This window comes from Botryllus schlosseri, chromosome 6, assembly GCF_051294905.1.
Source record: "Botryllus schlosseri isolate E-star chromosome 6, Bs_hap1, whole genome shotgun sequence".
Taxonomy (NCBI): Eukaryota; Metazoa; Chordata; class Ascidiacea; order Stolidobranchia; family Styelidae; genus Botryllus; species Botryllus schlosseri.
The window spans coordinates 2437790-2458894 of NC_137241.1; the positions used below are offsets into that span (position 1 = coordinate 2437790).

Genomic DNA, 21105 nt, shown 5'->3' on the forward strand with positions numbered 1-21105 from the left:
GTAGCCGTTATGACTTGAGTTAGAATTGATGGGTCGTAATTCATTTGACAGCTCAGTGGTTAGAGAATTGGCTTCACAATGCCCATGCCCTGTTTCGAATAGCTTCGGCGTGAATCACTCTTACACCCAGCCAGAACTTATGCATGTGTGGACGTTGCGATGTATGCAAGTAGCATTTGTAACAATACTATACCTATACGCACCTTGAATCAATAAGAACTATCTCTTCCACAAAGTAACCCAAAGAACTAAGCAACAGATTGAATATACACAGCGAAGCCGATTAGTAATGACGATTGGCTCGGGTCAAACCGTGTAAAAACTAAATTGAATCACACAACTCAGGACATACTGTTCAGTTTCTTTAAGTCCGATGAAATATTTGATCGACACCTCGACAAACATGTTTCTGAATGCTGTGGTAGGTTCGTCTTTCCACGTACCACCTTGTTGTTGCGAATACACACTCTTGTCGGAAGGAGGGTGAGTATAGTTGCGGCAGAAAGGGCATTGCCTTGCGAACCCATAGCGTGATAAACCAAACTTCTGAGGGCTTCGCCCCCAAGAACCCCGTAACGTGATTTTGATGGTCAGCAAAGTTTGTGTGGCCTGGTCGCCCTAGGTACCAAAATTTATATAATGCATGAATGAATAGGTGGTAGTTACATATATAAGCCGCTATAAACTTTTTATCCTCTCAGCCCACGAAATCAGATTTACCAGTAGCGCTGAGTAAGATGTTGTATGCATGGGAAAATAAAGGGCACGTAAATAATAATTAAAGATATTCGGGCGTGCCCGTAGGTACAATTAATTCATTACCAGGGACGTAACAGCACTTCGTCAGCCCCCCCAAAAAACGTTAGTCTTGGGCCCCAATCGGATGATAAATCAAACTTCCGGGGGGATTCGCCCCCAGACCCCCCTTCGGCTATCCGCTATTTGCTGATACTAGTCATCTACATTGGGTGTTCACTGTCCAAGTGTCCATTTACTGAGCTAGCTATTCTCATCTAGACGCGCGAAGCGCGAAAACTTTCAATAATTAATGATTGAATTGGTCAATATGATCGGGAATTGCATGTATATTGATATCAATTTTATGCTCCCTCTTCTCACGTAAACGGATTTACCGGTAGAGCTGAGTGATGTGTGATTGAAAAGGTATGACCCCTCGATAATAATTATACATCTTCGGGCGTATACCCGTTGGCAGGAACGAAACGGCACTTCGTCTGGCCCACCGAAAAAACTTGGGTCGTGGGCTCCCATAGAGTGATAAACCGACCACTCCCCATCGCGTTGTTCGCATTTGCCACGAAATCAGCTGTACTGTTTAGCGAGCCAGTGCGAAGCGCGAAAACTTTCGATAATTCATGATAAAATCGGTCAGTAAGATCGGGAATTACATATATTGCTATCAATTCCTTGTACTCTCTGCTCACGTTACCAGATTTACCAGTAGAGCTGAGTGAGGTGCAATGTACCCTCTAAGCTGCGCACGTGCGCAGTGCTGACACGGTCTCTGCGCACAGAAAATCTACGTTGCGCACAACAAATCCGAAGTTATGACCTTTTTTTAGTCGCTACGCACTGTTGTCCAAGGGTATGCGCAGTGAGTTGTTGAGTGTGCGGAGACTCATCAAAACGCAGAGCGAACATTTTGAGGTGTCTTAGAAACTGTAGGGCCCGTAACTAATAATTAAACATATTCGGGCGGGCGAACCCGTTGGTATGACTTCGTTGCATGATGTTATTTCGTGATCTCCTGTCTGCCATATCAAAAAATATAAAATCGCCCAACAGGGATATCGCCCAACAGGAATATCTAGTTTTAGATATCCCTGTCGCCCAATCGTACTAAACGAAATGACGCACACGATTTCAAATTTGTATTTCTTCACTGGCATATCATTTTTCCACGCCAGATGAAATTCCTCTTCTGGGGTTCAGATTGCTAGGAAAGGAACATTCGGTGTCAGTCATTTAGGCGCCCATGGACAATCAAACCTATATGTCTTTTATAGGCTATATATAACGAAGTATTCGGTGTTAATTTGCTCTGAATACTCATTAAGGATATGTCCTACCACCACATCATCTACTGCGAAGCCATTTTTCTCCAGCGCTCCCCATACCGCCCCCCTGAGCCCAGCGCCCCCTGAGCGTTTCCGCCCCCTTCAAATTCGCCAGCGCCCCATGGGGGGCGCTGGAGGCAAGGTTAAGAACCACTGTTATATAAAAACGTATCCAAACAAAGATGCCATTATTCATTCATAATACGCAATTTAGTCGGTCACGAGTGGGTATCAGTGACAGTGCTTTGACTGTTACTTTGGGTATAGTAGACCTCTTTTGGCGATAAATAAATATTTCAAGTGTATGTTTCATTGATCCATCGTTGGGGCAATATTTTAACGAGCAATATTTATAATATACGAGTTATCTGAATCTCCATGTGTTAAGGGTTTGACAAAACAATAGCTATATAGCGTTGTTAAAGCTTTGGAGCGGAATGTAGTCGATAGTCTCTTGGGTTTCAATAGAAGTTACTGAATTGTTTCAAGCTGTTTAAGGGAAACACAAAGAAAATAATGCTGTCATTTAAGATAAAAACTCCAGGAATGAGTAGTGGGACTTTTGTACGTTGACAGTAATTATATATACTCACATTCCATTGCTGCACAAGGGTAAATTAAAACATCAATTTGGAAGGATTTGATATATTTATTTCGGTCACGGCAGTGGTCACCAACGCGCTGCCCGCATGTGACCCGTGATGTCATGTTTTGCGGCGCGTAGCAGGATTTGAGATTTCGTAAAAAAACGCTTAGTAAAGCAGTTTGATGTGCTGAAATCGATTTCAGTTTGAAAATATTGTTACTGCTGTTGTTCTGAATGAGATGTACCCAACATCACTATTCATCACTAGTTGATACGGCTTCGGCGATGGTAATAGCATTCCATGGATGAATAATTTGCTGATGAAAGGGCATATTACCATGAAGTGCAATGGCCCAAACACTTTCAAGGCCGAGACGCCATGAAGACGACTTGAGACTTCCCCACAAGATCAAGCTTTACGAGGGAATAGTTTTCTTACAGATACTGTGTCTAGCTAACACAAATATCGGTTCCTGAGTCGCTCATAAGTGTTTTCACGCATCGTACACAGCTCATAGTTCGAAATGGAATGAGAGTCATGATTAGGACATTTTTGTAGTATATTTGTATTTATTTAATAAGATATTTCTTCTGTGGTATGCCCGTCGCCATGTTAGAGAGTACAACATGGTATGGTATACAATTGTAAAACTCTGTCGCCTATTTCATCTCGATATTGCACTCATGCGGCCCGCGACCGCTACGAAAATTGAGAAGTGCCTTGTCAATCGTGGCGTCCTATTTGACCGTCTTCGTTTATGATCACCCTTGCGTTCTTGAGCGGAATTAACATTTCTTCTCTGATTGTCAGGCCGTAGTCTATGTCGGCGAGGTTGATAGTCGCCATGCCATGAACACTATCCGAAAATCCATGTTTGTTACTAGAGGAAAACATCACATTTGGGCAGCGCGAACAATACTATCCCAGGTCAGCCACTAGCAAATGGCGACGAGAAACACTGTCAGAGTACTATTGTTGGTTCTTGTTATTGAAGCGGCAGTTTCTGGACGAAGCAAACCCCGTCAAGGTGAGAGAAAACATTTAGTTGAGTAAGAAAATTGTGTCTTTAGGAAATGAATTGCCCACCATATTTGTCTATTTCCTACTAAATTTGCTCTGCAGTGTAATTGCGAACAATAAAATGACAAGAATGATTTAAATGAGCAATAAGCAGTTAGAGATCAATCCATAGAATCGCGTTCATAATAGGAATTCATAAGTAAGCGTATATCCTGGAATTATTTGTACTATTACATAGAACAACAAACAAAACTTACTGAAAAACTTTCTTATTATTGACGGAATAGAGCCCGTGAGATTAGATCTCTATTTGCTTCCTATGATAAACTGGTATTGCGTAAATGGGCTTATATACAAAAATCAGCTGGCGCTTAGCAAAGTCGTTGTGTTACGGTCCTTTGGTAGGTCAGTGTTTCCCAACGGGGGTGATATCATCCTCCCGCACTGTACGATTTTGAGTATACCAAAGAGGTGACTGGCTGTGATATGGGCGAAATGTTAGAACGACCAGTGATATATATTTAATTTACACGGCAAAAATGCACGCGAAGACGGCTTATTTTGCATATGACGTGTAAAAAGGTCAAGTCAACGGAAAGTAGACGCGAAAACCGGTTTTCCGAGCACCTACTCGGAAAATGAGCTTTTTGAGTCAATTCACCAGCGATCAGAGTAAGGCTAATAAACTTCATTTTTGTAGGTCATGTAGGGAGGGCGTGAACATTTGTGCACATCAGTAGCCTACTCGTGACAGTGAGGTTAAAACCATCCAATAGACGGGACTTTTAACATTATTTGGTTCTCCATATAATAAATCGTAATCGACTGGGACAACTCACTGAGACACCCATGGTAAAATAGCCTCGAAACATTGTCAACCCGAGATACATTGAGTCGGACTATTTATCTGGTTCCTCAATCATATTTCTACCCGTATTAGAATCTACTAATGATTTCTACGGTGTGAAAATATTTGACAGTGAACAGAGCCATGGACGAAAATGATTCATATACATCAAGTCTTATGGAGATATGTCCTAGGCGTGTAATTGCTTCAGTTATTCGGTTTCCGTGTACCACCCCAAGAAAAACCTAAACTCTGGCACATGAAAACTGAACCAATTAGAGGAAGGTGGGGCACAATGGGTTAAAATCACATTTTTAGTCATAAAAATATTACGAATCCAGAAATACCATTGACCTTTAGCAAAACGATGGATCTCCATAAAACGCATATTTCCAAAGAAAAATGATATGACATTATGGAGATATAACAAAATCATATCCATATGAAAAACGTCTACTTGTTGTCCCATTGTGATCCTTAGGCGGGCCACAATGAGTCAAGCGGTGGGGGAAAACGGTACAGTATTAAAAAGTTTAACACCGCATCAGGTAGCATAGAAACTGAGAACTGTTGAAGAAAATGATGGATTAGCAGGTATCCTACACAGCTTTTAGTTTACATCCCGAAATTTGGAATCATATTGAATCTTGCATGAAGATCGCTGCCTGCTCGTCGATCAATAACCTCGATCAACATCGATCACGCGGGTCGTAAATAACCATGATGTCCTCCACTTATTGCGTGACACTTCAAGAGATGTTTGTAAGGGAGTGTTGGTGATGATATTTACTTCTGCACCCTCTTCTGGTAATTTTAATATATATTATAAAATTTGCCTTTGGGTGTCAATGTGCTCCACCCCCTTCTTCAGTGCAAAAAACCCAAATTTTAAAATTGCCAGTCCGCGCCTAATATAGCATAGGGCGACTAATACCAGCTCTGAGTAAGCTGTGCAATAATTGTAAGCAAAAAAACGAGATACACCCACCTGAAACACGATCGGAAGGGGTAGCGATCTAAATTCAGGCAGGTTAGCAAAATTCAGCAACTCGTCATTTTCTCACAAAGGCGGAGACGCTGGCGAAATTAAACCACATCTGGATTACGGCTGATATGACAATACTAAATCATCGAAGCGATGTATAGTCTTCCTGTCGAGTTTAAAAATTATTCACCATGTATCATTGTACCCCAACATCCCGCAATACACCCTTGGGATATATCTCCATAACAATTGATGTAAATTTGAATCATTTCCGCCAATGGCTCTGTTCATTGTCAACTATTTTCCCACATTTGACCACCACTGATTGCGACTTCATACGTTCACGTTCGTGTTCGTGTCCAGAGGGGATCATATATTTTTATGTGACCTCGTTTATTTTGCAACAGCTGCGACTTCTGCTATTCATTGTTGGGCAACATGCGATCTTGCGAATTGTGGGGATAACAGCAGAGTAACAAAGCGGCATTCGTTTGTGAATTGCTCGTGGACACCGAGGAGCTCATCACAATTTACAATCAAGAACGTGACAATCTCAACAACCCTCGACGGAACTCAGCGAGAAAGTTGGTAAGTCATAGGATATCTTGACTGTGTAGCGATACACGCTCATTTGCATTAGGCTAGGGTTACCATATTTTTGTAATCCAAATTCCGGACGCTCTTTATCGCCCACTAGCGGATTTCAAAATGAAGTATGAGCACATTGTGGATCAATATGACGTCACGCCAACAAAGCTTTGTCTATTGACTGTGTTGTAAGCTGTACCCAGGGCCGAAGCCACATTTTTCAGCCTCCTCCCTCGCAAATAACACTGATCTTGAGCTTACTATATGGCTTACTATAAGCATCTGGATTCTATGCATCTGGTCGTTAAATGGTTTGAATGAACTATATCAATAATATTGGTTCTTCCATATCTTATTATATAATTTGATCCTCTCTCCGCCCACATGATCAGAATTAGCGGTAGAGCAGGCGGTGGGGGATGCTGACTTCGAAAATGCAAGGAGCGTAATTGCACATCGATCGTTAAGTCATGTACAAACGGCCTAAACCGACTCTATGAACATACCATTGTCTTGTGATTGCGATAACTACTAGACTCATTTCTGTATTTGAATGGTATTTTTATTCATATTTGATCGCAGTTTTGCGAGGCTGGTAGTTCCCACATTAAAACCAATATACATGATACTAAATCGCGAGCAGCGCGAAGAAAATTTAAATGTAGCATAAATCTGCCTGAAAATAATATTGGTAATGTTGATTTAGGAAAAATTATGAGCTTACTTCAAAATTCCGGACATTTAGGTATATCTTAGAGATTCCTCCCGGACGCAGTTTTAACAATGAAATTCCAGACATGTCCGGGAAATTCCGGACGTATGGCAACCCTACATTCGGTGAATATTACATAACACGAAGGGTCCGTGGCAGAGATGCACTAATATACGATTTGCAAACCGGAACCGAAAGAACGATAACCAGCACCTTCGCCAGTAACCCCAATATTTTCAGTCGACATTAAAAATATATGGCCTCTTGCAAAAACTTCAGAATATTTATTTGAACAGTTTTGCAGCCCTTGTCATGCTTGGACAATGGAATAAACTAGAAATTCCATAAGAAATAGATCAATATTCCCAATCTAGCAGTCGCAGATTGTAGCTACTTGACTCACTGATACGCCGTGACGTCACTAAAACTGATAATAGTAGTTTACCTCTAATGTCCTATGGATACCAATATTTCTTTCAAAGTATATGTTTATGTTATCGACTTGATATTATCGGCAAATCGATAAAATCGGTCGGTCTCTAGTCGGTTGACATATTAACATACCATGTTTCTCCTTACGACACTTGTGTACGGGAATAAGACACTTGAGCTCATGGCTTAATGTTAGGTTTTTATTTACCTTGAGTTTCGGATTAGAGTCTTGCTTCCGGTTTAGGTAAATGTTAATTTCGGGGCTATGCGCAACGTCACGTTGAGTTTCTAACATATTTGATGCTCCCGCGTTCAATCTCCGGGGGAATATTTAATTGAGCTCAGTGACCTTCCAGATGATCTAACTATTAACTAATATGAATTGGGAGAGCGCTGCTTGGGAGCTTGGCGTACCAAGTGAATAACAGACCTTATTTAATCGTTTGCGTCTGCAGCACCGTGACACCAAAATGCGACGCGGAGTTGACAAACTGTGAAGCGACATTCTACTACAGCGATAGATGCCAGCTCATAAAACAATCGAATCAAGTTATTCGAGTATCCCACCACGGGGGAAAATACACTGATTTCAAGATCTGTCATATCGGTGAGCGCAACGTATAGACTTATGAGCGCATAGTTATTTGAGATATATTTTACAGGTAATATTTTACAGGTAAATTGCATCGTCCCATCATGAATATAACAGTGCTGAGTCGTGATCGCATTGAGATTTCTGACATCGCCAAACCTTGCCAAAAACGGGTGGACTATCGCCTTACTATATACGTAAGTACTGCTCTGCTCGAACGCGAATATGATTATATCTTACATACTTATTGCTGTCTGTGAGACAGTCACATTCCACACATACTAACAAACAAACGAAACAAACACTAGCTTAGAGAGTATGTCTCGTCTTCGCATGAATAATTAAGCAAGATCCCTGCCCGCTATTGCGGTAATCTCAATCAGAGTGAAGAGATACGACCGTAATCTGTCCTATATCCCCAGACTTGTACAACTAGATAATTCTAGTTGTCTAATTAGGTTGAATAGAGCTTAATATCTGTAATTTAATTTTAATCTAATTTGTGCTAAATTCTAATTCTAGTCTAATCTGTAAAAATTTTCTATGGCCCACTTTCAAGTGTATTCTAATTTTTGCTTTCCCCGAAAATTCGATAAGAGAACTGGATAGTATGAAACGTGCCAAGCTTGCTCTACAGCAGGGGTTCTCAACCTTTGTGTCTACGCGGACACCCTTTGGTCCGTCACGAACACCCACGGACCCCCAGTTTCAGTTAAAGTTTGGCTCTATTATCGTGCAAATATATCAAGTGTATTAAGTGTTGACCGGCGATAAATAGCAACAAAATGACATTACTTGTAATTAACACCAATTATTTAAAATTGAGAATACTTTTATTATTTCAAAGCGAATTATGCAGCTGCATTTCTGAAACTACGCGGCAATGTCTTGATAACCTTCGCCGTCGATTTGGTATGAACGAGTGCCAAAAATCCATTTCCACAAAGATAGGTGGTGATGAATGTAATAACAACGCGTAACTCTTCCGATGATCTCCTTAGGTATGATCACCACACATATGAGACCAATATAACGTCCGGCATAAACATTTCTATCTAGCAGCCAATCTTGAAGTTTTATTACAGGATAAAATGCATTTGCAAACATTAATTTCCGAAATTCCATCAAAACACCTTTAAACAACAATATGTAGGTATCAGGAGTCTATTGGCAATTTGTCAATTAAAAGGAGTTTTAATGGTAGAATAGTTCATCTCAGATTGCCATTCTGTTTAGGCGAGTTCTGTATTTTTAGTAGTTACGAAGCGTAAGTGCTTCGTGATTTATCTACTTGAATAAATGTAAATTAGGATATCAAATATTTTTAAAATTCTGAAGTTTCGCAACTCTCTGAAAATGCTTCTCGAGCCCCGATTGAGAATCAGTGCTCTACAGCTTACGAGATTGAGCTCTGATTTGGCTTGAGTTGAACTCATTTTAATTAGGAAGTGTTCGTGAATTCAGAAATTCTAATTTTAATCATAGAGTTGAAAATAACTTTGCGGATGATATTATAATTATAATCTAATTTGGGGAAAACTGTGTAGCTATAATTCTAATCAAAATCTAATTTATAGAAATTCACCTGTCATTTATCCATAATTAACTGAATCATAATCAATGCAAGTAACTTAACTGTGAATACGCAATATTGCCATACCGCGCGTTGTTTGTTTTTTGCAGGAAAACGGGGTTCGAAAAGTCAAACTGGTGAAGCAAACAAACCGTACAGCAATTGATGTGATTCGAGGGGCAGAATATACATTTATGCTTCAAAGTACCAAAACAGGGGTGCATCCTTCAGATCGAGTTTACAGCGACCCCAGCCCGAGTCTCAATTACGTTACCCGTAAGTATGTTGAGTAAGGTAAAAATATCAACTTCAATACATCTATATTAATAATATATATTTCATGGTATCATAGCGTAAATAGAGTTCTAAAATATTTAATATTGTTCACGGGCTGAATAGTAGCGGATCATAATCATACTCAGCATATCAAATATATTTATTTGCTTGAATCGCATAATTTACATTGTACAACTTACACGAGCATTACATAATTCGCGAAAACTGGGTCGCAGAATCAAGTTTCAAAGAAGAATCAGACATCATTCTCAAAAGCTCGAGAACGTCAAATGTCTGTGCAGCAAGAGTGGCGTTTCGCACTATATAGTTGTCATGTAGCATTTTTATGAAAATCAGAAAGTATATTAAAATTAAAATGACAACATTGAAACATTCCACAATATAGATTAAAATTATAAATAGATTCGTATTAGATATCCAGCATTACGGTCTAATTAGTTAGCTAGTTATCAAAGTCTGTTTCCAACCTGGCGTTTTTAGTCGGTTATTCGGTATACGCATGTGTGATATGACCCTGGCGATTCGTTTTGCTTTTTATCATGATTTAGTTACAGTTGGAATCTCAGATTTCATTTGTTCAAATTCAAACCAGGATATATTACCAGCTGCGCTTTCTCTTCCGTGTATTTAGGCCCGGCAACCCCAAGCAAATTGACCGTAAAATGCGATGACAAAAATGACCAGCATATAATAGCAAGGTGGGAGGTAAGTTGCTTCATCATGATACCCAATAGACTACAAGATATAGTTTGCATTTTCTCCTCAACTGATGGTACACAGGTGCATTTTGAAGTGGAACACGGAGTTGTGAAGTTGATTATGTTTACCTCCAATTATTCTCTTATACAAGCAAACAATATGGACATATCTTAAAATTCATGAGTGAGTCATACTTCGGCACATGCAGTCAATCTAATTCTAAATTCGTAATATTGTGTATTGTTGCCATAATGACATAATTGTGATATGTATTTCTATATATAACTAAATCAGTCTATCTAACTCAGACATAACTATGACGTGTGGACCACCGAATATTTTCAAAACAGGCCATATCACTGTAAAACCCTTGAATACATGTAAAGCAAACTATTGTATGGCCCGTATGACTTTTACCTCTCAGTTATAACTGAGCATCAATATTGTGACTATGGGACAAACCAACTATAAAATATTACGTAATCGTGTATTCTATGGATTTTCGTCATAGCGTTGGGCGCAAATCAGGTCAAATACACTCCCTGATGCAAAATTCCGCCATCGCAGCCATTGTACTTCCTTAAAATGAGCAAAATACATCAATTAATATGGAGCTATATCCACTTTGTGGGTTGCAAACTCCACTTCTCAGTGTATTCATATCACATCTGTGAACGGTCATGTTATAAACATTTATTTCAGAATGCACAATGTAGGCAGGTAATGTGATAATGGGTAAGAAAGCGTATTTAGCGATAATGCTGCTTATGCCCTTTATACAATTCTCGTGTGCCGAACAGAATATTCCAATATTGCCACAAGCGATAATATGCCATTGTTATCGAGTTATGTTAACGACATAACATTTGAATGGCCTATACTATAAATTGTTTAGCTTGAGTCATACCTTACGCGGGGCATTGGAAATATTTATTATTTGTTTTCGCAGATATCGGGGAAGGCTGATTCATTCCTAGTGTCATTGGTCAACGACGAAAACGATGAGTACGAAAATATTACGAATGTTACGATATTCGACCGTGACCAACAGGAATTCGAACTGAGATTCCAAATTCGTAATACAAGCGGGCGGAACTACTTCGTAAATGTCACAGCTCATAATGAAGCCGGGTACTCAATCTCTGCAATAAAGAGTATAAATCAGACGAGATGCAATGAATTACGTAAGTCGAAAATCAGTTACTATAAACAGCGGAATACGCGCTGAAGTGTAGCAATTTAACTCCGTCATAAAATATGTGAGAGCATCTCATCATTTTAGTAGTGAATTGGTATCATCTTCTTAACGTTGCGACTTAATGGCTATGATTTACCAATGCAAAGTTAAATTTCTTACCACCCCTTGACTACGACCATGTAACGACTAGCTAGGATTTCTCGCAGCTGGATGGAAATTACGTAACTTAATGTCAACGACTTGTGCAATTCACTGTTTTCGTGTTTATGAACCAATCGAGCGGGCAAACTTGTCCTCAATGATTGGTGAAAATATAGAATTAGAGATACCAAGTGTGCGTTGGTTAGCGATGCAAAAAGTGGATAAGAAATTGTGAATGTTTGTTGATCCCGTCGATACTAACGCTACTTTATCATAGGTGCGATATCCTGTCGAATTGAAGTGGGGCTCACGTACGTTGAAGTTGAGTGGGATTCAAATTTGACGGAGAATTTACAAGTAGCTTTTCGCAATGAACAAAGAACATTAACAAATATTATTCCTGTTAGTAAAAGATCGTGGCGCCAAACGAAATTGCAGGTTTGTGTATAATAAGATTTCGCCGGTTATGCAATTGAAACTCCTTAGTGACATGATAAAGTTACAGGCTGCCAGATTTTCATTAGCTCAGCTGCTTACATATTTATCTATATGTAGCGTTTATTTACAAACGGTTTACGATTATATACAAACGGCTATCGCTATGGATAGGGTTACCGTATTCTGAGATCCGAAAGAAGACACTGTTTTTACAAGTCACATAAAAAGAAGCAGCATTCATTAATACGGGACATTTCGAAATTTTACTCCTGATATTGATGGATTGACTAAAAAGGTAAGTTTTTCGACTCGACTCTCGTGCCTTCGAAATCTGTATTGCACGCCTGGTTATCTCTCAACGCCATAAAGGAGCACGAATTGTGAAATATGGGAGGACATTTGGGCGTCCTCGGAGGAAATTTTGGAATTCATGAAAAAGGAGCAAAAATTATCCTTGAGGTCATGCGGTAATCCTATATTAGCACGAAAGTCGCGTAACAACGCACTGGAATAGCCTAATAACCTATTCTGAGTTTCCCAATCTGGAGTATATTTTTACATCTAACGCGCTATTTTAATAACAAATATAAAATATACAATGAGAGACTAGAATATAGGCATCTCATAATGAACTGGAAAATTGACTGAAAGCAGATGTAATATCTCCCAAAATTCATTTCATAACCTAACCAAATCTACTCTTCACCCAGCACTCACCACGCACAACCAATGTGAATACCAGCAGGGCGTATTCAAGACACGTCCAGAAATTAATTCGATCATAAATTTCTTTTTGTTTGTAATTACCACGATTATGTTGCAAAAAAACGAGTAGCGGAGGCATTGTTGTAAGCGGCGCCAGGTGAATAAGTTTGCTTCACGCTTGTACGCCTGCAAAATGTAAATTTGATGATGATACACGAATGCCCATTTACTATAGTTGCGATTAAGTGAATCCGTAAAGTAAAATACATAGAATAAATCCGGTTAGCAATTTAGCATACGAAATGACAATGAAGTAAACATCATCATAATGAAGATTTCAGAATGTCCGAGACCTATCGTGACGCACCTGGCGACTCATATGCATTCCATATGCTACCCGTGGGTTGTGGATAAGATCACAATATGCGTTATGAAACACAATGAATGGGATTTGTTGACAGTCGGCTATATCTCTTTGAATTCAATGGCCGTTTGCTCTTTGAATTCAATTTACCATCGTCATTTTCTACAGAACAGGCCATGCTGAATTATGTGATCGATATTCTTTAGGAATAGTATATTCAATTTTAATTAGGAGAATGGATTGATCGGCAAGACAGCAATCAAGCATGTAGCTTAGATAATGAATAGAAACGGTTCAAATTGATTGTGTACACTCGGTCCTGGGCTTCAACAACAGATGTCCAGTAGGGCTCTTCAAAAATGACTTTTTTTCTCAAATCGTACTGGCTACTTGATAAAATTGTTAGGTTACCTAATTTAAGCCTACACACCAGATTTGGTTCAATTCCAGCCAGTAACCACTTTGCTACAGGATAACAAAGTTTCTATTTATTATATAAAAATAAATAATAAAAAATTTGAAAATTTTCTGTTCACCCCATGAAAGTGTTAGGCTGTCCATAGAAACGATGCTGACCAAATTTGGTTCAATTCCAACCGGTGGAAGCGGAGTTATTGCTGTTGAAAAATTTGGATTCGAATAAAATAGTATTTACGGTGACCGATTCTTTGTTTATTTATGGTAGTTGTGCTCACCGTAAATACTATTTTATTAAAATCCAAAGTTTTCGACGGCACTAACTCCGCTTCCACTGGTTGGAATTGAACCAAATTAGGTGAGCATCGTTTCTGTAGACAGCCTAACACTTTCATGGGGTGAACAGAAAATTTTCAAAATTTTTATTATTTATTTTTATATAATAAATAGAAACTTTGTTCTCCTGTAGCAAAGCGGTTACTGACAGGAATTGAACCAAATTTGGTGTGTAGGCTTAAATTAGGTAACCTAACAATTTTATCAAGTAGCCAGTACGATTTGAGAAAAAAAAGTCATTTTTGAAGAGCCCTAATGTCCAGTTGTCCACTGCATCGTGGATTTAGGCTTATAAGCCACATGCCTATTGTAAATATATAGCGCAGTCCAGTGCTGGCTTAAAGTGGGTATGTGCTTCTGGTTAAAGCAGCTCTGAGATGGTGTTGAATCTTTTTATATACTAGGATACAAATGCGCAATACGTAATGAACGTAACTAGATCGATTTACCTACATACTTACACTTATCGCTTTCCAACACTAGATAATCGTAGTTGTGTAATTAAACTATTCAGAGCGAAATCGCCAACCTAATTCTAACACTGCTGACCCCAATCTAATTTGAGAAACTATTCTATGTTCTTATTATAATTCCAATATAATTTCATGGTTTTCTTGAAAATTCTGATCAGAGACGTGGTATCGTGCGAAACGAGCCAAGTATGCTGTACACAAGTGTACAGACATTGACCTTTTTGGTGCAATGAGATCGAAGTCTCAGTGGATAGGAAATCTACTTGATTTCGTTGTAGATTAATCTGATTAGGAACTCAATTCAATTTCCAAGTCTTTTTGTAACAGCTAATACTAATTCCAATTTAATTTGGAAAAGCGAATTATTTTTTTTTCCAACTCTGTCTATACTTCTTTATTTTTAGAAATGTAAAGATTACACGGTCACTGTCAGTACGGACGGAGGAGATGACTATTACCCGCTCTGCACCTATACTGTTCATACGGAAGGTAAATGTATTCATATCTCGATAAATAGACGTGAGTTGAGCATTGGGAAAGCAATAGATTAGTGCGAAAATCTAGTTAGAAAAGATATAACGATCACAATTTTCGATTCCGAACCAGTCGGTATACCAAAAATTATTATTATTTGATATGATGTCTCGCTAGGCATATTTCTTGATAATTTCAGCGCGATATATTCCGCTTGGGATAACGTTATTGCGAAACCATTCAAATACCGTCGAATTTCAAGTCACATTCAACGTAAGTTACGCGTGTAGTGTACCGAAAACGTTTTGGTGGAAATTGGAGGAGTTGGGAGTTGGAATTGGAGGTGACAAGACTGGTTTCTGAATATCATACTTTCTGTTTAATAATAATCTGCTTCAAAAGGGTGGACTGACGGACGGTGTGGTGAGTCCATCTGGATTCCTTACCTGAAGCCAAATACAGACTATCGAATCCACGCAACAACGAATAGGAAAGAGAGAAGCGCCGGAGGGGGTCTCAAGTTTAGAACACCGGCTGCAGGTAATTATAGGGACTACGAATAACACCACTCTTTCATAATAAGATCAACATGCTGCAACCTGTGTACAAGGGACATTCATTTCGTTATCCATGTTGGTACGGATATTGCTAAATTATGATATGGATTATTAGCAACAGGGGAAACACGTACCATCAGACCTGACTTGTCTTGTGACACCTTTAGAGACTTAAGTCCAATTGTGTATTAGAATTTTGGGACAAAGGGACTCCAGGACTCGTGTCGAACTCGAATCGAGTCACGATTCGAAATATTAGAACCTACAATGCTGTTTTTGTTCAACGTATAGTCATGTGCATCTCTACATCTGTAGATCGTGGTCTATTCTCTCAGGACATAAACAAAATCTTCTTGAAATTGTGGTTCTTGCCTTATAGTCTAATCCAGGGGTCACCAACACGCGGCCCGCGAGGTCATATTTTGCGGCCCGCGACGTGATTTGAGATTTCGGAAGAAAGCTGATAAAACCATTTTGTCATGCAGTTTCAAGTATTGTTGTTGTTGTTGTTTCGAAATAAGCTATTCTCCTGTGCCCAACATCACTATTCGTCACTAGCTAAAACGGCTTTGGAGATAGCTACAGCATTCCATCGAGGAAGAATAATCTGCTGAAATGAACGGGCTGGGCTAATTGCCTTGACGTGCAATGGCCAAAACACTGCCAAGATCGAGACGCCTATAAAACGGCATTTGGCAGTGGTTCACTGGGGGATGCGCGCCCCTCTGGTGGGGGCGTGAAAGCATCTGAAAAGGGCGCGGAGCTGCGGTCAACTGAAAAATATTTCGCGCTTCGCGTGATTTACATCTAATTTAAATTGTGTGTATGGTCCGTGTATTTTGTGTATATCAACAGTCATAACCTTCAATCCCATCAAACTATCCGTTGGGATTGCTAGCATTCTGGTTGCATTTTGTGATATGACGATAAGGGGGAGCGAAACATGGTCTTAGTAACGTATCTCGCTAGCCCCAATATCGAGTTCTTATTCGTTTAAAAGCGTTTCCAGTATCGTGTACAGCTCAGAATTAAAAATAAATGACATTAATGATAATGATTTTTTGTTTTATTTGTATTCCCTTGATAAAATATTACTTCTTTTGTTGTCACTACGTCCATTGCCTAAATTAAGTAGCACGGCGTTGTACTGACGTAGAGTTTTAAAACGATGGTTGCCTAGTTTATACCGATATTGAATTCATGCGGCCCGCGGCCGCTGCGAAATTTGAAAAGTGGCCCGCGACCCGTTTTGAGTTGGCGACCCCTGGTCTAATCAGAATGTCAAACCAAGACGCAATTTTTTTCTTGATTATAAAGTTGTCAAGTCATGGACACATGGAGATAAAACATAGATATAGTTAAAACTATCCAAACATTGATTTAGCCATAACCAGGTGGTCAGTAACGAAGTAATTCTACTTTTTCGAAGTACTCAAGTAGTTTTCCTCTACTTCTGGTACTTACTCAAGTAGATCTGATTTTTGCTACTTCTACTTCTACTTCGTAATATTTTGTGATCGACTTACTTACTTTTCGCTATTTTCAGTTTGTCAAGTAGAGGTAGTTCAATCTTCCAATCAGGAAGATAGCCTGAGGAATTTCGGGGCTTTCTTCACGGAATATCAACATTAAATTTTCATAAAAGGCTAGTAAAGCCCAGAATTTTCGTCGCGCTTCGCGCGCAGTGCTGGATACGCTGTGACCAGTATGATTTCACGAAATTATCGGTGAATGTCATTTAGGTAGAGGGTTGGCGTGGTTCCGTTCACACCACATTGTCGCCCTTCGTCCATATAAAAATAATTCATCACAGTATATATGGCTCATCATAACGCTTGAAACTGATGTTTCGCAATCTATAGCATTTACTTGTCATATCGTAATCTAGCATGTATATGGCGTGTCCAAAAATGGAAAAGTGGACTCTGACTTTTTTTCAGCTTTAGACCTGTTTTAGCATACCACCTTTGAAACTTTCTGGACTAAAAACATGAAATACATGTCCTGCTTTTAGAAGTAGTATTTATATTTCACTTTCACTTCCCAGTATCATATACTTTGAGTTGTAATAATTATCAGTTCTTTTGTCTGGATAACATACATTTTGAAGTATAAAAGCAAGTGTAGCAATGCCTTCAATTTCTGGAAATAAAGCTACGCAATATGGCATTTTACGGTCCACCATATTCTTTAGTAACGTTTACTAATCGCGCAAAGTGTTTGCACCGTATCCTATACCACTTCTCCGTATTGCTTTCCGACTTAACTACGGGCCTTATAATATGGGGAATGGCACCATACCATGCTATTCTCTAAAACGTGCTGTTCGAGAAAATAGAGGATTAGCATCGCATTTCCATATCAATACTATCATTTTCATCCCATGATGTGGACGTATACTTATGCTGTCGAAAATTGGATACCTGCTGGTATGCATCAATATGAATCAAGCTCGTCACCTATCGCATAGCTCAATTTGCACCTTTTTACAATCGATGTGAACGAATTAGGATCGTTTTCATAACTACTTACTTACTTGAGTACTTTTAAAGTCAGTCAATTCTACTTCTACTTCAAGTAGTTTTGGGTTGCTTATGAAGGAAGTACTTCTACTCGAACTTCAGTAGATTTTTTTCGTCGCTACTTCTACTTCTACTTGAGTAGATTTCTTGACTACTTTGACCAACTCTGGCCATAACGCGCATGCCTCAGAAACAATAACGTTAGCTCGCCAGCTTCAATCAATTCGTCAAAATTAGGGATGGAAGTGCCGTTTGTTTGGACAGAATGGAAATTGGAATATATGAGCAGCGATCTGTTCACAGATATGTGGATTCTGCGTTTCATTAAGCTTCAGAACGCACAATGCTGACATCATCATAACCATGATGTTACATGTAGATACGTTTCAGCAAATGGCCCACCCCTGATCACAGCTCTTCTTGTGGCAATTGTTATCTATCGAGACTCTTGATGCAGAGCTCGAGTATCCTAGTGATATCGTAAGACATTATGCGTCAATATTAGAGATATGTTACAGGTGACAATTATTCGCCATGGTTGGAGACTGCAACTGCAATGGACAAAGGAAGTGGAAAGACGAGCGTGACTCATGTTGCAGGTGAATCAACATCGTTCAGCCAATGCCGCCTTGGCACCCATGCATGCACATTGCACATAACGTGTGTATGTATATCATGAGTCGGTGGATATGCCGCAAAAATATCAAGGACAAAAATAAGCGACGTTCTCTCCTTAGCAACGAATCAATCGCATGATTTTTAAATTAATGCTCTTGTTTTAGAATTTCATGTAGTTACGATAGTCGGAATTCGACCCCAAAAAAGGTTGCTTTATTTACTGAAGTACACTACATCTACTCTACATTTCGGTATCACTTTCATTATGTATGATGCATTTGCAAAGCATCGTCGACCAAGACATACACACATAAACACGATTCTGATATACTAGGGTTACCATACGTCCTCTTTTAAGAGGATTTGTCCTCTTTTTTGCCTTTTTTGAAAGTGTCCTCGGAGGACGCCGTTTTGTCCTCTTTTTTGAGATTTTGTCCTCTTTTTAGAAAATTTAGGTCAGATTTAGAGCAAATTGCGAGTGATATGCCGTAAATTAGCACAGAACTGACGCTCCGGCGGATATTTCGGAGTGAAAAACGGTTATTTTAGCTCTGGGCGGAGAGGGAGATGACCTTTTTTTATTTTTAAGCGGTACTTTGAGCTCTGAGCAGAAAAGATGACCTTTTTTTTTATTTAACCGATCCGGTTTTTGAGAATTCTTCTCCGGTTTTGCAAGTCTCAAATTTCTGAAGTGTCCTCTTTTTAGATTTCCAAAATATGGTAAGCCTATGATATACATATGCAATAGAACAATGCCGTTTAGTCAAATAACCCTTCCTTACTTGACTTCGTCGACTCGTTTTCCACAGCGTTGGTCCGTATGATTTCGCCAGCCACAGCAGTATTCTTTTGAATGCGTTGTTAAGTTTACGAAATGTTTATCGCCTGCCCGTCTCTAAAAAGTTCCGACTCCATATTTTCTGTTCATGAACAGTTACGTCAAATCTTTTTATCGCCCTGTCAGTCTGTTGTGGTGGGATTTTGCTTCTTGCAGCGATGATAGCAGTTGCTGGATACTTCCACCGAACAAGGTAAAAAAGAGGTATATGTTTTAGAACCATTAAAGGGAAGTGTTTACTTGTACGTTTACCTAGCAAAGTGCCGATGTTGAATATAGGAACATGAGGCGATGCTGCCGACTCCTGATTCTGTATGATTCGAAAACAGTGCCGATATTTTGATCCAGGAAAAGATCGTCTTCGATGATAACCAAGCCAGAGATGCCTTCAGAAGTGGAATCTCAAGTCAACGATGAACTCATTCCGCGCGGCAAGGAACTTATGAAAGATACAGAACAAGGGGCATTTCCATCGCCCATTCGTTTAAAATTAAGCACTCTCCTGAGTGAGGGTACGTAATACGCCTATGGACAAACGAGTACGCACATGGTCCAAGAGGGATGTAAATGAGACCCGGCCATGGTATCAATGCATGCATAGGAAATCACTGTGGTTCATTGAAAATGCGTCTTGTTTTCCATTAGCAATATAAATACCGAATTGTTGGACATATAATACCGCAACGAAATATCATTTGTGCGGTATTGTCACAGACCATGTATTCCGCTACATCATACCATTGCATATCGTGTCTGCCTGTCCTTGTGACCTATTCGTTTATATGTGTTTTATATATACCTATATTGCAATTGTCGTGGCTCGTCATTTCTGATCACTACCTTTCTGCAGCTATTAGTTGTTATAGGAATTCTGTAAAAATGCATGACTCCAAAACACATTCCACAGGAGAATTGAGGTCTGATATCGTCAAACCATAGTCACATCAATCAACTATGAAATCTAGGTATGCTGAACACAATGGTGCGTGTCCACTGACCATAGCATTCACCAGAAAATAATTTGCATTCATAACGTGATAACAGAGACACCAAGGTTAACAAACGTTGTATTCACAATATTACAGACGTATCACGTAATTACCGCTGTAAGGCAACATTCGTGATCGCGATCACGTGAGTGAGCTCCAAATGGAAATTACACGTAACTGGAACTAGACATCTTGAGTGTTGTGGCAGACAGGACCACATGTCCGTAGTAGGTCAAAGCTTGCAATAATTTGTTCCGAAGTCATTGCAATGGAGGACCCGTGTACACGGTATGCCTACATATGTATCAAGGTTGTTGTAATGTGATGCTGTGCAGATGAAATAAGAAGTCCGTAAGAACGCATTTCAATTTCATATAACAAGTGCCAAAAAAAATTGGTTTGGCCACCGCCGTTCTTCTAGAAGCAGCAGGTGCGATATTTGACTGAGGCATTGTCATAAACTCCTATCGAAAAGATTCACACCCAAAGGGCCTAAAACGGTGGTACACGAAAATATCAGCTAACTCATAATTATATCGCGGTTATAAATCCTAAATGTTATACTCGATTAAAACCGCGGTATAAGTCTGCGATAATGTCTGGTTTTGTGTGACATGAGTGCTTA

General features: G+C 39.4%; 1 protein-coding gene across 2 annotated transcripts; it reads left to right on the plus strand.

Annotated features, from left to right (window-relative positions):
- The first annotated feature begins 2270 nt into the window (after positions 1 to 2270).
- On the plus strand, positions 2271 to 20305 carry LOC145440193 (uncharacterized). 2 transcript variants are annotated; one of them, XM_080317769.1, is made up of 14 exons: positions 2279 to 3692; positions 5925 to 6105; positions 7705 to 7856; positions 7926 to 8038; positions 9525 to 9690; positions 10343 to 10416; positions 11360 to 11594; positions 12027 to 12187; positions 14887 to 14971; positions 15156 to 15299; positions 15359 to 15496; positions 18554 to 18634; positions 19588 to 19684; positions 19840 to 20305. In XM_080317769.1, exons 1-14 carry the CDS (start codon positions 3608 to 3610, stop codon positions 20009 to 20011), a joined length of 1884 nt encoding a protein of 627 aa, XP_080173895.1. In that variant the 5' UTR covers positions 2279 to 3607; the 3' UTR covers positions 20012 to 20305. The 2 variants fall into 2 exon arrangements, with proteins under 2 accessions (XP_080173896.1, XP_080173895.1); XM_080317770.1 differs by lacking the exon at positions 19588 to 19684 and having other exon boundaries at positions 2271 to 3692; positions 19840 to 20003.
- The last annotated feature ends 800 nt before the right edge of the window (positions 20306 to 21105 follow it).

Coding starts and splice junctions, on each gene's coding strand:
- LOC145440193 (XM_080317769.1), top strand. CDS start 3,608: ATGGCGACGAGAAACACTGTCAGAGTACTATTGTTGGTTCTTGTTATT. Junction 6,106..7,704: donor GGAACTCAGCGAGAAAGTTG/GTAAGTCATAGG, acceptor TTGCGTCTGCAG/CACCGTGACACCAAAATGCG. Junction 7,857..7,925: donor TTTCAAGATCTGTCATATCG/GTGAGCGCAACG, acceptor AATATTTTACAG/GTAAATTGCATCGTCCCATC.